The 15,908-nt window shown below is 37.6% G+C and overlaps 7 protein-coding genes and 1 non-coding gene across 8 annotated transcripts; 4 read left to right on the forward strand and 4 right to left on the reverse strand.

Moving 5' to 3' along the window:
- Nucleotides 1-41: 41 nt before the first annotated feature.
- RNY1 (ribonuclease T2-like protein) lies at nucleotides 42-1,319 on the reverse strand (the record flags this gene model as incomplete). Its single annotated transcript, XM_022818460.1, has 1 exon — nucleotides 42-1,319. The coding sequence occupies one exon, from the start codon at nucleotides 1,317-1,319 to the stop codon at nucleotides 42-44; it is 1,278 nt and encodes a 425-aa protein (XP_022675126.1).
- Nucleotides 1,320-1,754: 435 nt separating this feature from the next.
- On the reverse strand, nucleotides 1,755-3,020 carry RNY1 (ribonuclease T2-like protein; the record flags this gene model as incomplete). Its single annotated transcript, XM_022818461.1, has 1 exon — nucleotides 1,755-3,020. The coding sequence occupies one exon, from the start codon at nucleotides 3,018-3,020 to the stop codon at nucleotides 1,755-1,757; it is 1,266 nt and encodes a 421-aa protein (XP_022675127.1).
- A 1,027-nt stretch (nucleotides 3,021-4,047) lies between these two features.
- On the reverse strand, nucleotides 4,048-4,122 carry KLMA_R227. The gene has a single exon. It is a non-coding gene; the product is annotated as a tRNA-Cys (tRNA).
- A 156-nt stretch (nucleotides 4,123-4,278) lies between these two features.
- On the reverse strand, nucleotides 4,279-5,970 carry ARG2 (acetyl-CoA:L-glutamate N-acetyltransferase; the record flags this gene model as incomplete). The annotated part of the gene is made up of 1 exon (XM_022818463.1): nucleotides 4,279-5,970. The coding sequence occupies one exon, from the start codon at nucleotides 5,968-5,970 to the stop codon at nucleotides 4,279-4,281; it is 1,692 nt and encodes a 563-aa protein (XP_022675128.1).
- Nucleotides 5,971-6,287: 317 nt separating this feature from the next.
- On the forward strand, nucleotides 6,288-6,893 carry PSF2 (DNA replication protein PSF2; the record flags this gene model as incomplete). The annotated part of the gene is made up of 1 exon (XM_022818464.1): nucleotides 6,288-6,893. The coding sequence occupies one exon, from the start codon at nucleotides 6,288-6,290 to the stop codon at nucleotides 6,891-6,893; it is 606 nt and encodes a 201-aa protein (XP_022675129.1).
- A 1,255-nt stretch (nucleotides 6,894-8,148) lies between these two features.
- KLMA_20819 (uncharacterized protein) lies at nucleotides 8,149-8,631 on the forward strand (the record flags this gene model as incomplete). Its single annotated transcript, XM_022818465.1, has 1 exon — nucleotides 8,149-8,631. The coding sequence occupies one exon, from the start codon at nucleotides 8,149-8,151 to the stop codon at nucleotides 8,629-8,631; it is 483 nt and encodes a 160-aa protein (XP_022675130.1).
- Nucleotides 8,632-9,827: 1,196 nt separating this feature from the next.
- KLMA_20820 (uncharacterized protein) lies at nucleotides 9,828-13,844 on the forward strand (the record flags this gene model as incomplete). The annotated part of the gene is made up of 1 exon (XM_022818466.1): nucleotides 9,828-13,844. One exon carries the CDS (start codon nucleotides 9,828-9,830, stop codon nucleotides 13,842-13,844), a length of 4,017 nt encoding a protein of 1,338 aa, XP_022675131.1.
- A 501-nt stretch (nucleotides 13,845-14,345) lies between these two features.
- On the forward strand, nucleotides 14,346-15,893 carry APE3 (aminopeptidase Y; the record flags this gene model as incomplete). The annotated part of the gene is made up of 1 exon (XM_022818467.1): nucleotides 14,346-15,893. One exon carries the CDS (start codon nucleotides 14,346-14,348, stop codon nucleotides 15,891-15,893), a length of 1,548 nt encoding a protein of 515 aa, XP_022675132.1.
- Nucleotides 15,894-15,908: the final 15 nt, after the last annotated feature.

The raw sequence follows: 15,908 nt of genomic DNA on the forward strand, positions 1-15,908 counted from the left end.
TACAAGCAGATATACATATATATATCGTAAAATAATACACATTACCCTCTAACAAACTTCAATTGGAAGTTAATGCCATCATCACTATGACCTGTGTAAATTGGAACTTGTTGATTACCTCTGGGGTGCTTCTGGGCATTCCAATCATAAACACCGTTGTATCCGAGATAGCCTTTTTTAGGATCATATTCGAATTGAGCGGCCTGAGCCACATTCTTGTTACATGCAAATATTCCGTTAGAATTGTTGATTCCACAATAGCCCATTCTAGTCTTTAGATGAAAGTTTCCAAAAGGTGCTTCAATTAGGAAATACGTTGCTGGTGTCCCTTTTGAATACCAATGACCGTTTTTGATCAAAAAACCATCCCCGTTACCAATTCTTACCTTACCTCTAATACCTTGATGAGGACGGTTTGGGGGCCTATAAGATGATGGTTTATGTCCTTTTGGATAAAATGCTATTTTTGATTCAGGGCAATTTGTGTTCGTTTTCAATGCTCCTATGGGAATAAATTGTTCCCCCAATAAAGATCCTTTTAATGAGTGAAAGTACCATACCTCGTTTAATGCTCCGTGCCTATCGCATGAAAAATGAACTTCTTCTCCATTGTGGCCATTCTTTAATGCTTCTGATATCTCGCTTCTTGTATAAAACTTATCGACACTTGGCTCTATACCAGCAGTCTTCAACATCTCATATGTGTTCTTTTTTTTGAAGAGATTCATTGCTATCCTGAAATAATCGTATACTGCTTGTTTTTTAGGATCAGTAACTACACCCCACCTTTTATAACAGTCTGAAGAGATTGTCTTGATACATGTTCCATGTTTGTTAAATTCGTGAATCCATAAACTTTCGTCATCACCAGTGTTGCTTTTCCAGTAAGAATCCATAGAAGCGAGTAAAGACCTTCCTGGAACAGGAACGTCATCGTTGTTGAACTCATCTTCATTTAATAAATGCCAAACATCATCGATATCATAATTCCGATTACAAAACTGGGCATAGGATCCATCACAATTATCAGGCCACAACCCATGATTTGTAAAGGAGTCAAGTGGACCTAAATGTCTAACAATTTCCTCAGGATCGGTGACTCCGTCAGGTGCGATGTAATCCCAAAATTGAGTTTGAAGCATAATTCCGCCAGGGAACTCATAACAGCAAGAATCCTTTACTTCAGTTTTATTCATGCAACTATTTGGAAGGCTTATTGGGCAGCTATACTTGTCATCATTTTTAAGTATATGTTGTAGTTCGAAGCAAAAGACAGGTATCCCAAACGATCCTATCAAAAACGTTTTACTTAGCTTCATTAATCTTGTTTGCCTTTACCGCTTTTACTCTAGATGACTGTTCCTCAAATTCAATGGATACCGAGATCTTTAAATCTAACAAGTGTATTCATATTTCATTATTTTTATTAGAATGGAAAAGTCTGCTTAGTGGCAATTAGTCCTTTTAATAGTCAAGGTAATTTTAACAATAATTAAAGGGATTTTACCTTTTTTTTCTTTTCTCCCTTATCGTCCCTTAATTTTGAATGCTCGTATCCTACGCCAACGTGCTTGAAAAAGCTACTGAAAGTTATTATGACAAAACAATATTGATAATGCACAATATATAAGTAAACTATATATGTAAAACATACACACAATAAACATACATAATTATGTGTGTTAACTGTTGTCACTTAAGATAAAATAGTTTAGAACAAATCAGCCTGGATCATTTAATGACCTCTAGGCTTACTACCCTTGAACAAAGTTAAGTTGGAAGGTGTAACCACTGTCACTGGACCCAGCATAAACAGGGAGCTGTTCGTTTCCATCAGGTTGAGAGTCAGCGTGCCAATCGTTACTTCCACTGTACCCGATGCTTCCACTATCAGAGTCAAAGTCAAATTGGGAGGCTTGACTAACGTCCTGATCACAAGAAAGCAATCCATCTGAGCTACCAACACTACAGTATCCTGCACCTGACTTTAAATTATAGCCACCAAATTGTGCTTCAATAAGAGTAAAAGTAGCAGGGCTACCACCAGAGTATAAATGTCCATTTCTAATCAAAAAGGAACTCCCGTCAGAAACTTGGATACTTCCAGTATTTCCAGATGTTGGTGGGTTTGGATTACTTGGTGGGTTTGGCTTATTTGGAGGCGTCGTAGAAGCTTGTCCCTTTGGAGGGTAAGAAATACCATCTTGAGGACATTTGGTATCATGCTCCAAAGAATCAATAGGAGTAAATTGCTCTCCTAACAAAGAACCTTGTAAGACGTGGTAGTACCACACTTGGTTTAGAGCACCATTATCATCACATATAAAATGAACTTCAAAGCCATCATGCCCTTGCTTCAATGCATCTGCAATTTGGCTTTGAGAATATGTTTGGTCATTGCTTGGAACAATACCAGCGGCCTTTAATGTTTCATAGGTATTCTTTTTGCTAAAAAGATCCATGGCGATTCTGAAATAATCGTACACAGCTTGTTTTTTAGGGTCAGAAGTAACACCCCATTTTTCGTAGCAGTCTGCTGCTAGTGTGTTGATACAGGTACCATGCTTATTATATTCGTGGGTCCATAAACTTTCATCGTCGCCGTTGTCGCTTTTCCAATAGGTTTCCATGGATGACAACAAGTCAGATCCCGCTATAGGAGCATCAGCTCCATTGAATTGAGGGTCGTTTAACAAATTGGAAACATCATCAATTTGGTTATCAGTATTACAAAATTGTTGATACGTCCCATCGCAGTTATCTGGCCATAAACCATGGTTGGTAAAAGAATCAGCTGGCCCGACAGATTGGGCATAATCCCAAAATTGAGTTTGCAGGAGAATTCCACCAGGAGATTCATAGCAACATTTATCAGATACTTGTCCAGAAGCAGAGCAACTCACCGGGGTACCTGCTGGACAAGCATAGTTATTAACATTGGAGGCCAAATGGTGCAGATCAAAAGAAAGTGCCAATTGCCCATAAAAGGCTGCAGACAATAAAGCACCACCTAATTTCATACTTTTTTGTTTCTTGATAGCCGGATCTTTATATATTGTTGTTATATTATTGTATTATAATTCTACTAGCTTTTATTAGAATTGAATAATAAACCATATCCGTCGCTCTTTCTGTATAAATTTGAAGACCTTTTATACTAAAACAATTATCATGATAAATGACAAGTAATGAGAGATATATTTTATTGTCGGTTTGTTTCTATGACCCTCGGCGATGCTTACACTTGATTGAGATAAGCTATGCATTTTATTGCTCTAATTATTGGCTGCCCACGCCTAATTTAACAATTAGTTATTACATTCTTCATTCTAGTACCTCATTTTGTCATTCTATATTATTACCAATGTAAATAAGCCGTCTAAAATATCCAAAAAACGTTATGCAGAATAGACAACTTGGCAGCTTAATGCAAGAAAAAGGCAGCCTTTACTCGTCATTTTCATGCATTCTTACACGTGGACTTAATGTATTATGCAGGGTAGTAGTTATTTACACGTTCCGCATCTTTTCTGCATTTCGTAAGTTTGACAATGTAATTAATATCATAGGATAGAAGCGGAACGGAATCCTTATCGGAAAGACCCGTTTTAAGTCGGAATTCATTCTCATTTTTCTAGCAACCGAGTTAAATTGGTTATTAATTATTTTCTTATCATATGACTTCCAACGGCTGCCAACAATTATATACATACATGTAAGGTTTCAAAATATTTTAAAGCTTTGAGGGCGTAAAATGCTATAGCAACCGAAAAATTATAATAAATCTTTATCCGTTATTCCGTTTGGTCAATATGTTACTGCATGTTACAATGGAGCCTAGTCACTATGTATTAACAACGCTCTTTTCTCGCTGCGACAGAAAATTCCAGCTGCAAATATGCAGGGTTTGTGTATTTTTATTATTGTAATGCAAGGGTGTAAGAGAGAGAAAGTAAATTTTATATGGAAGGGCCATTCTTGCATAAACCTGCATTGAATCATTAGAATTTATTACCCGGTATGAAACTTTCCAAATTTCAAAAAAAAGAAGCTCGCACTCAGGATCGAACTAAGGACCAACAGATTTGCAATCTGCTGCGCTACCACTGCGCCATACGAGCTCACTTTGGAATTTGATGATTACACCGTTGAATTTATTATCAAAGTGAGGTGCTGCCTTAAAAATTTGAACGCATAAATATGTCTCAATGTATATAAGTACCATAAAAGAGTATTATTAATTTAAGAATTTTATTTCACATGACTTATTAAATACGTTCATTTATGCCAACTAGGTTTAATATCTCTAACGTATTTTGCGTAGCATCGGAGGCGTTCCAAATTATGGAAAGATTCAATATCAGGGCTTCCGTAATAAAATAGTTTAAATATGCTCTCCTTTTGATCTCCGCTTTCCAATTTTAAAGACAAAGGAAGTACACCAGTACTTCTTTGAAAATACCATTTATTCACGACATTATTGCTTCTGGATCTCCATATTAATTCTTTGGGATATTTGCGGAACATTAGATTAAAAATAATATCAGATATCCCAAGGGATCCTTTGAGTTTTGGCGTAACTCCGAACTTATCTAAGTAAACAAACTTATTTCCCTTGGGGCCTTCATAAGTCAATATGGCAATCCCATCATAGTCACCAATCACTATAATACTAGCGATATTTCCATTGATTCTTTTTAAGTAGTGTTCTAGATCTAAAGACCTTTTAAAGCTAAGATCTATAATTTCCTTTAATTTCAAAAGATTAACCTTCGGTCCAATTTCTATTTGATCAGTTTTTACTTCAGAGTTAACCAGAGAATCAGGAAGCCCAATTGAGTTTTCCGGAGTCAAAGTCCGATAGTCCAGAATTTGTACATCTATCCCCTTTTTTAACACGGTAGTAACTAGAATCGAGTCATTTTTTGTAGTTACTATTTCTTCATCACCTGTTGATGGTGGTAATTCGTACCAACTTCTAGAGATATCAGTGTTCGTTCTTTTGAATCGGGGTAAAGAGGAAGAGATCAATGAGCGATCAGTTAGGATATTATATACCAATGGATTGTTGTCCGAATGCTTTGAAGCGGCATTTAATGTAGTAATTAGTCCTGTTGACGAGTGGGGTAAAACTGATAGAGTATTATTCATAATTTCCAAATCTTCCATGTGGCTCAAAAGCTGGTCGTTATCGCTAAGGATTTTATTCTTGTTAAGATGTAGTTCCAGAGACTGAACCAAAGTTTTCTCATCTAAGTCTTTATCCAATACTTTAAAATTTTCGAATTGCTTCTCATAGTTGCGCTTTAGTTCGGTGTACTCTTGAGATAAGTTTACAAACACATGACTATTGGTATCTCTTTCAGCAGATGGTAATCCGCCGTATTTGCTTATTAAGAATATTTTATCGATGTTGACTGTTAATTTTTTTACGATTGAAGATAGGAACTGCGATGGATCTTTTGTTAAGAGTTTTAATGCTTTCTTTTCGTGGTACTGATATGGCTCAATTATGGGAATAATATGAGGGCTTAATACTGGTATATTAACTTCACTCACTCCTTGTGAATCAATTGTAATTGGATCAGAGACTATAATTGAGTTCAAACTGAGTTGGTGTAGGATATTGTCCAAACGTTGGCTCTGGTATGAAATGTCCCGGCATTTAGGATCAAGCACCAAAATTGGTCGCAACCCTAAATTTTGAATTCTTACGATAGTTCTGGTGAAGGATTCAACTATAGGATCCGAATAATCAGACAAGTGTTTCAAAAACACTAAACAATAATGCAAACTGCTTTCATCAGCATACTTGTTCAAGTAATCCTTGGCTTCTCTTTTGGTTACCGTTGAATTCAAAACGCTCATTACCAAATTCCTCCCATGTGAATTGGGCTGGTGATATCCAACATCGGTATGCAATGGTCTTACCAATCTGCTCAACAGACTGCCAAGTATACGAGGTCTCATTATTCTTTTGGTTACTTGATGTTTAACGATGTTCTCTTTCCGTTCTTGAGAAAAGACTCAATGAGTCAGCCTCAAATTTTATTACTATACCTTTTAAAAACATAGACCATACAACCTGTACTGTTGGTGGAAGTCTTTAATTTTTCACTCTCTTTTCTTTTTTTTACCAACGGTTGAAATCGCGTAAATGGATTTTATTTTATTGAAGAGATGTGAACACTATTATTGAAGCATCATTGACTAGAAAAGACCTATGTTAACGGCCACAGGCGCTATACCCACATATATATAATTACAAGAGCATCTATACCAAACCTATGTCTCTTCCAAAAAATTTACAGGTAGGCTTCTCTCCTCAGGAGATTCAGTTTCTCATAGAGAATGAGCCTATACGTATTATGCCTAGAATTACAACTAGAAAGACGAAAAAACAACAATCAACAGACTTAGGTAGTCAATGGTCCCTACTAACATGTGATGACACGGCAGTTAATAATATGGTTGTAATGAATAGTTGTGAAGTTACTATATGGCTAGCACTACTACTCAAACAGCAGGGAAAATGTAATATAATAGTTCCCAGTTGGCTCACGCTACAGCAATTGGATAAGTACCTTGAATACGAGCTGAAAAATACATCAAGATTTTCAAACTTGCCATGGAACTGGCTTGTGCTGTCAACGTTGCTGTTTTCAAGGTGTAGTGACGATTTTAAAGACCCTGTTCATTTGTTACGATCTAAAATTCAGGACTTGAGAGAAGTTCGTTTGGGCAAAGTCAACAAGGGGTTACAGTATCTTAACGAGTCGCATCTTCAGCTAGAGAATCTGTCTCTGATGGAAATTAACGAAATGCGTCCATATGCATGCGGGATCATGGATAAACTAAGAACGATTCATGACGCTAGTAACGACACGTCGTGATCACATGGAGCATTCGCTAACATTAAGTTTACCTAATCACGCTCTACACCATAATCTTTTAGTCACATATTCCACAAAGAAAACATGTATACATTAAAATAGAAAAGAGGTATTGAAATGCACAGGTTTACGATGGAATTCGCATGAAATAGCTGCATAAACGGATTTCCCATGTGGGGGATTCTCGAAAGAACAAAAACAAAAACAAAACGATCCTCCCACCTCCCATTCACGCCTCGCATACACATACACACACAGAGGCAGTTCGGTTTTAGGGCATGTATGCTAATAATTTATAAGGAGTACAGGGGCACAAGGGCGTTTTAAAAATTAGGGGTACCAGACGCGTAAAAAATAAACACAGAAAAGAACAAAACTTAATTGGCGTAATACAGGGGTACCAAGAGTTACTGCTGTAGGCTAAGAACGTGTCTATGTGGGTGGCGTTTAAATTGTGTTTTCAAGGTATAGAAGAAGCACTAGGAAGTAGTGACCACTTTCCTTCCAACAGTTGAGCTAATAACCCCTTGACTAAGTTATCTCTACTGTCACACTCTGTGTGATTCTTATAACTTTATTTGCTTTGAGTTCAACTTTGGCCCCATTCTGTTCCTTCACTCAACGGAAAATACGTTCTCTCTGTACTTTGTATTGTATTTTCTTAAATTGATATGACAACAAGTAGCTTCCTAGATATCTATGCAGGGAGTTTACTGAATAGATTACTGACAGTCCATGCGGCAATAAAAGTATTCTGTGTGGGATAGGAAAGTATAAATAAACACGTAAATAGATAGTGACACATGTTTGAAAAGCTCCTAGAGTGACAACAACTATAAAAGATTAACGCTGTTTATTATTTAGTGTTATAGTTTTCAGTTATTATATAGCTTGTAGATGACCACAAAACGACATCCAGTTTGAATTACACTCTACCATACTCTCACTGCTCACTAATTAGTTTGCAGCGTTGTTGCTGGAGTGCTATACTGTGTTTTGATAAAAAGACTGGGACCTAACTTATCTAACTTTTAGCTTTTTTTTAAGCCTGGTTTAAAACTTGCTCTGATTAAAAGAAGAGAAAGAGAAGACAATACTGCTGTGCTGCAGATTTGGAGGTCATCGTAAGCCGTTTTTACTGGTTATATTAGTGAAGAAACTTTTTGTTTACTGTAACGTTACACTGACTGTAATCTAAGGTAAAATAAAATAATATAAAATAAGACTGTGATCGTTATTATCTATCGACTCAATTATGTTATCATTTCCATTGTCTCTTCCCTTCGTTTTCTTTAAATCTACTTCAAAGAAGAAAGCTGATGAAAATACTGATAAGAATGAATTCAAATTTAAATTTAAAGAAGCTGATAACGATTTTTTGGATATTTCTTTGACCAGCAAGGCTTTAAAGGACAAGAATTTAAAGACACACTCGTATCAGAGAGATGTTGATGACGAAGTAGACATTTCTGTCAGTGAAATGATAGAATTTCAAAAAAAGGCTTCATCTAGTAGTTTGAGGAAAGACCGTAGAGACTCTTCCTCTTTGGACAAGAAATTAAATGAAATCCGAACAGGGACCTACAATAAGGATTTGGATACTATTCTTTTGCATCAGACTACATACGATGACCAAGTCTTAGACCCTATAGATGAAATGAAATATGACCCAAAATTATCGCGCAAAATAAAGGTCGACAAAAGGAGAGCCAAACATATGTTGTTTTCAAAGGCATAGAAACTCCGATTCACAAGAGAAATAAAAACTCAGAACTGTAATACTACAACACTATGATTATGACTATGACTACAAAAAAAAAGAAAAAAGAAAAAAAAATAATAGGGAAAATATTCTTACACATACAGTTGGTCAAAGCAGCTGTGTTTCAAAAGGATAGATGACGACAGTAACTAAAAAAACAAAAATAACAAAGAATGGAGTCCTAATAGTTATGTGACAGCAAAAAAAAAAAAAGCAAACAATGCTCCTTTTCATTTATCCCCACCAGTCAAAAGATGATATCTCTTACTCTTATCAACTAAAACATTTTTAAACTTCTATGCAAGGATCTAATTGAAATGAGGAAGAAAACCAAAGCCGAAAAAAAAATAAAATAAATTAGCAGACCTACTCTGAAATATTCTACAAAAAATACAGTTGATCTAATTAGTCTGGATTTAACTCTTATAATTGCCTTCTTTAGCTGCATTTGTTCTGAGTTATCTCCATGAATTAATATAAAATTTAGATATATGGTACCTGGTTACATAACTAAACTATTTATATACTAACATGAGCTAATCCATGGGGTAAATATATATACTTTTATTGACATCTCTACCATCTCGATGCGCTAAAAAGCGAAGAAGCAAGAATAGTATTTTCCTTTCAGTTTTTAGCAGCGTTCGTTACCTTGATGCAAAGAATGACATTATACGTTGAACCAATCATAATTGTCAGAGAACAAAATTAATATAGGTTAGAACAAGCTGACTTTTAAATGTATAGAACTTTTTAATTTACCTTTAGATCCATTTTTTAATGCAGAACATTTTTTTATTTATGTCTAACTGTGTATCAAGCATGTTCCAAGTTTTTTTTTTAAATCGTAATTGGAAGAAAAAAGAGTAGGAGGTAAAGAAATCATAAAACTGTCACAGATCTGAAACAAAAATCTTGAAAGAAGAGCAAATTTAATCCTAAAGGTGAAAGCTCTTGGAAATGATTTTGTTTCATATCATCATATGTTAAAGTATATAAATAGAAGATCAACATGAATGAATTTTGTTAAATTAAACCAACGTCAAGGAATTTATGTAAGTATGATATTAAATATTATCATCAAGAAAGAAACCAATAACAGTTGTATGACAGTTGTTGGCAAGAATAACTAGAAAAATATTAAAACACAGACATCCCTGAATTTTTCCACAATGAATATTTTGAAGTTATTCATAACTACATTACTAATTGGGAAACTATCCTTTGCTCAGTCAGTGTTTTATTCAAATGTTTCAGCAACCTCAAATAAATATGACAGCTTGAAAAGCGAACCGTCTTCAACAACTTGGGTATCCTTAACTACCACAAATAATGGTGTTGAGAGTGTCACATCTTCTATTGCTTTGGTTTCTTATAGCACACAGACAATTGATAATATAGTAACCGTTTTAACTACTTGGTGTCCATTGACTACCACTGGGGAAATTACTTCGACATCCAGGATACAAGTTTCACCATCTTCTTCATCTACACTTACATCTGTGAAATCCACAGATGAAACATCCCAGAGTCTATCAGATACTACAGCAACTACTACTTCTTGGCGAACAGCCGTGATCTCAACCCAAGTTTGTTCACACAACTCATGTTATGAAACAGTTTATACTAATTCTGTTCACGTATACACCCCTCTTTCGCAAATTGAAAGCTCATCCAGTGATTATAGTGACAACAGCGCTACTGAAGAGTTGAGTAGTAATCACGATTCCCTATCAACTTCTTCGTCAGCTTTAGAGAGTCTAGGGTTAAGCTCTTCTACGTTTAGTTCTGCATTAGAAACTGGAATTTCAACTACATCAATCCCTAGCATTACAAGCTCCTCAATAGAGTTTTCTGGTACAGGAAGTAGCTCAATCAAAGCGTCTTCAACTGAGGAATCTACAATTTCTAGTTCTGTTTCTCACATTTCAGTAATTGATATTTCCACAACTAATGCTGGTTTCAATGAAATTTCCAATAGCGAGAGCTCTACATCAATTAAAGAATCCCCATCCCTCTCAAAACAATTATCTGGCACAGCTTCCGTTACAAAGAAGAGTGGTTCTTTTGCAAACACAGAGGCTTCGAGCAGCTTTTCTGACATGAAGTCAACCATAAATGAAGATTCTACCAATGATACAACAACTAGTTTGGTGAAGACTTCGACTTTAACAACAGTAGATGCCACTGGGGCAAGTATAACTACGGTTAAATCATCATTTTTATCCACTGCTACTACAACATCAAATGGTATTGTAACCGTATATACAACTTGGTGCCCATTAACAGAGACATACTCAACCATTGCTGATAAATCATCGGTTTCTACCAGCATTTCTAGTTTCAGTTCGCCCACTGATATATCGAGTTCAGATATTCCCTCCAAATCCTCCTCTTTAACGGAGTTCGAGGTTACAGAATCCAATTCGACTTCTTCTTATCCGCCTGAAGAATATACAACAACTACAACGGGAAGATACAGGACTGTTCTTTACAGTACCGAGGTATGTGGAGATGAGAAATGTGTGGTTTCATCATACGAAACCATTGAATCTATAACAAGCAGTACTGCGACTCCATATTTGTCGAGTCACTCTGGTTCTTCATCATACATTAATAACGGATCTGTGGATTCCACAAAGTCTTCTGTATGTACCGATTGTACTACTTCGTTGGTCGCATTTACAAGTACAGATTCATTTGGTAGTGTCACGACACATTCCACTTCTGCCATACTATCAACTATCACGACTACAACGAGAGGTGTTGTGACAGAATACACTACCTGGTGTCCATTGACTTCCTCGTCGACAACAAGTGCTTCCTCTGGTTCGAGTTCCTCCTTAACCTCGACTAGTTCCCCACCTCTCGAAGTCGAAGATATCACAAGCACAAGCTCTCAATTTTCAAGCAGCGGTACTAGCAGTACTACCAGCACCAATAGTACTTCCGTTGTAACAACTTCCCATTCTACGTCAACTGAATCAACATCTACTTCCATTTCAGAAACAGCATCTACTTCCACATCTGAATCTACAACCTCAGCTTCAGCCTCTGGTTCAACTTCAGATGTCGAAGCCAAATGCATCAGCTGCGTAACATCTGAGATTACCACCGTATCAACCGATTCAAAGGGAAGTGAAACCACGCATGTTACTTCTGCTGTGCTCTCTACGGTCACTACTACGACGAGAGGTGTTGTGACAGAATACACTACCTGGTGTCCACTAACTTCCTCGTCGACTTCGAGTGCTTCCTCTCACTCAAGCCCTTCTTCTACATCAACTAGTTCTCCACCTCTCGAAGTCGAAGATATCACAAGCACAAGCTCTCAATTTTCAAGCAGCGGCACTAGCAGTACTACCAGCACCAATAGTACTTCCGTTGTAACAACTTCCCATTCTACGTCAGCTGAATCAACATCTAGTTCCATTTCAGAAACAGCATCTACTTCCACATCCGAATCTACAACCTCAGCGTCAGCCTCTGGTTCAACTTCAGACGTCGAAGCCAAATGCATCAGTTGCGTAACATCTGAGATTACCACCGTATCAACCGATTCAAAGGGAAGTGAAACCACGCATACTACTTCTGCCGTGCTCTCTACTGTAACGACAACGACAAGAGGTGTTGTGACAGAATACACTACCTGGTGTCCACTAACTTCCTCGTCGACTTCGAGTGCTTCCTCTGATTCGAGTTCCTCCTTAACCTCGACTAGTTCCCCACCTGTCGAAGTTCAAGATATCACAAGTACAAGCCCTCAGCCTTCGAGCAGCAGCACTAGTAATTCTGTTGATACAACTTCCCATTCTACGTCAGCTGAATCAACATCTAGTTCCATCTCGGAAACAGCATCTACTTCCACATCCGAATCTACAACCTCAGCGTCAGTCTCTGGTTCAACTTCAGACGTCGAAGCCAAATGCATCAGTTGCGTAACATCTGAGATTACCACCGTATCAACCGATTCAAAGGGAAGTGAAACCACGCATACTACTTCTGCCGTGCTCTCTACTGTAACGACAACGACAAGAGGTGTTGTGACAGAATACACTACCTGGTGTCCACTAACTTCCTCGTCGACTTCGAGTTCTTCCTCTCACTCAAGCTCTTCTTCTACATCAACCAGTTCCCCACCACCCCACTCGAAAGAGGTATCAACTACAAGCCCTCAGCCTTCGAGTGGCAGCACCAGCAGCACCAGCAGCACTTCTGTTGTAACAACTTCCCATTCAATATCATCTGAATTAACATCTACTTCCATTTCGGAAACAGCATCTACTTCCACATCCGAATCTACAACCTCAGCGTCAGCCTCTGGTTCAACTTCAGACGTCGAAGCTAAATGCATCAGTTGCATAACATCTCAGATCACAACCGTATCAACCGATTCAAAGGGAAGTGAAACCACGCATACTACTTCTGCCGTGCTCTCTACTGTAACGACAACGACGAGAGGTGTTGTGACAGAATACACTACCTGGTGTCCACTAACTTCCTCGGCAACTTCGAGTTCTTCCTCTCACTCAAGCTCTTCTTCTATATCAACCAGTTCCCCACCACCCCACTCGGAAGAGATATCAAGTACAAGCCCTCAGCCTTCGAGCGGCAGCACCAGCAGCACTACTAGCACTACCAGCAGTAGTACCTCAATTGTGACAACAGGTAGTCCTTCGTCCTCATCAAAATCTGGGAGTACCACAACCATCTCAAGTTCAGCAACGACTCAATCTACAACCCCCAAGATTAGCTCTCCAGTTTACACTTCGAGTGAAAGTACACACGATACAACTTCATTAACCACGACTCCGACTTCTCCAACATTGACGTCCTCAATTTCTTCTACCCCCTCTTTAACAACACCATCAACGTCAGCTGTTACGCCTACCACATTGTTACCCAAAGACTCAACAGAAAATACAGTATCGAGTGCGCCAACTCCTTCAAACACATCAACTGCCTCGTCGCCTACCTCGGAAGAAACTACTACTAATTCATCACCATCTGCTTCTGCACCTCTAACTTCATATTCATATTCATCCACGCCGTTTAAAGGACCTAGTATAACGGTAGCGACTTCCAGTCAATCTACACAGTCATCTATCTCAGTTTACGAAGGTGCTGGAAATTTCCTGCAATCTAGTGTCATATGGTCATTGGCCCCTGTATTCTACCTCTTCTTCTGATCTCTAGTAAATCTCATCTCGAACAAAGTGCGTCAAAATCTGTAAAAAAACCGTTAAGGCATATGCAGGATCTATATACCAAAATCAGAAAACAAGGAAATATTAAAAAAAAAAAAAATACTCTAAAGTAATGTTCCTGAGTCTTGTTAATTATTCGACAGGAGGTTACCCGCTATTTAAGTACAATAAATATGACTTCCTTTTTTTGACCGCATAGTCTGAGTTATATATTATATATGTTCATCAGTTTCAAAGTAAGAAAAAATACAATTTCAATAAGGGAATATCCAGAAGCAAATAATTCCTTGTTGTTACACTTGCTAGCTGGTTAATCCATTGGACCTCTGTATTCAAATAACGTTATTGAATTGAGGTCTGAATTGGCAAATATAGGTTAATATTTGCTCAAGGAACTTCATAAAAGGTGCCTATCATAAAATTAGAACACGCAGGCTTTCTAACGGATAAAATAAAAAGGAAATCTGCAAGAAGCCAAAAAAGATGAAAATATCTGCTATCTTAAGCTCATTTGCAGCTATTAGTGCTGTTGGTGCTTCGGTAGTTCCAATTCATATCCAAGATGTTTTTGTAGCTGAAGATGTGGCTGATTTTGAAAATGAATTGAGGTTATTTACCGAAGAATCAGAGTCTTACATTTCAACTTGGCCCCATTTGCCGTACTTCTTGAAACCTGGTGTTGAGTCAGAAAAGCTCCAAGATTCAATCACTGTTGAAAAACTAAACGAAACCGCATGGGACTTCTATAGGTTGGCTAATACGTCATTTAAGGAATATGGTCATCCTACGAGAGTGATTGGGTCCAAGGGTCATAAAAAGACTATCCATTATATCTTGTCTCAATTGTATCAACATAGAGATTACTATGATATATCTATCCAAGACTTTCCTGCACTTACAGGAAAGATTAACTCTTTCAACCTTTCTTTTGTTGATGGTGGTAATGTCCCAACTGCCCAACCATTTGAACTTACTCCCCCTGTCAAAGGTTTCGTAGGTAAATTAATTCAGGTTCCTAACTTAGGCTGTGAAGATGTCGACTACAAGTCGCTAGTAATCCCAAAAAACAGTATTGCATTAATTGAGAGGGGACAATGTCCCTTTGGTGAAAAAAGCAAACTAGCTGGGAAACACGGTTTCAAAGCTGCTCTAATCTATGACAACGACCCAACTTCTAAGGACGGTATTAGAGGTACATTAGAAAAACCTACGAAACATACTGTCGCTACCGTAGGGGTGTCATATAAGCAAGGTAAAAAATTAATTGAGGCTATTGAGCTACATTTAGGAGAATACTCCTTGTTTTTCGAAGTTGATTCTTTTGTCAAGAGCATCAAAACCAAAAATATCATTGCTGATACAAAACACGGTGACCCAGAAAATATTGTGGCTCTGGGTGCTCATTCTGACTCGGTTGAAGCGGGCCCAGGTATAAATGACGATGGATCTGGATCAATTTCCTTGTTAACTGTTGCTAAAGAGTTGACACACTACAAGATCAACAACAAAGTTAGATTTGCTTGGTGGGCAGCTGAAGAGGAAGGATTACTGGGCTCAACATATTATGCAGATCATTTGACTCCTGAAGAAAATGCAAAAGTCAGATTATTCATGGACTATGATATGATGGCATCTCCAAATTACGAATATGAAGTTTACGATGCTAACAATAAAGACCACCCAGCAGGTTCTGAAGAGCTCAAAAACCTTTATATTGATTACTATAAATCGAAAAATCTGAACTACACCTTGGTACCATTCGATGGCAGATCTGATTATGTTGGCTTTATTAATAACGGAATTCCAGCAGGAGGGATAGCAACAGGAGCAGAAGGTATTAATCATGAAAACGGTAAACCATTCGATAAATGTTACCACTCGTTGTGTGATGATGTTTCTAACTTAGCCTTTGATGCCTTCGTGATTAACACTAAACTAATTGCTCATTCTGTTGCTACTTACGCCAAATCCTTAGATGGATTCCCAAAAAGAACCTTTTCAAACAGTACTGTTCCCTTATTCCCAAAATAGTCAACACTGCTATAT

Source organism: Kluyveromyces marxianus, chromosome 2 (assembly GCF_001417885.1).
Source record: "Kluyveromyces marxianus DMKU3-1042 DNA, complete genome, chromosome 2".
Classification (NCBI taxonomy): Eukaryota; Fungi; Ascomycota; class Saccharomycetes; order Saccharomycetales; family Saccharomycetaceae; genus Kluyveromyces; species Kluyveromyces marxianus.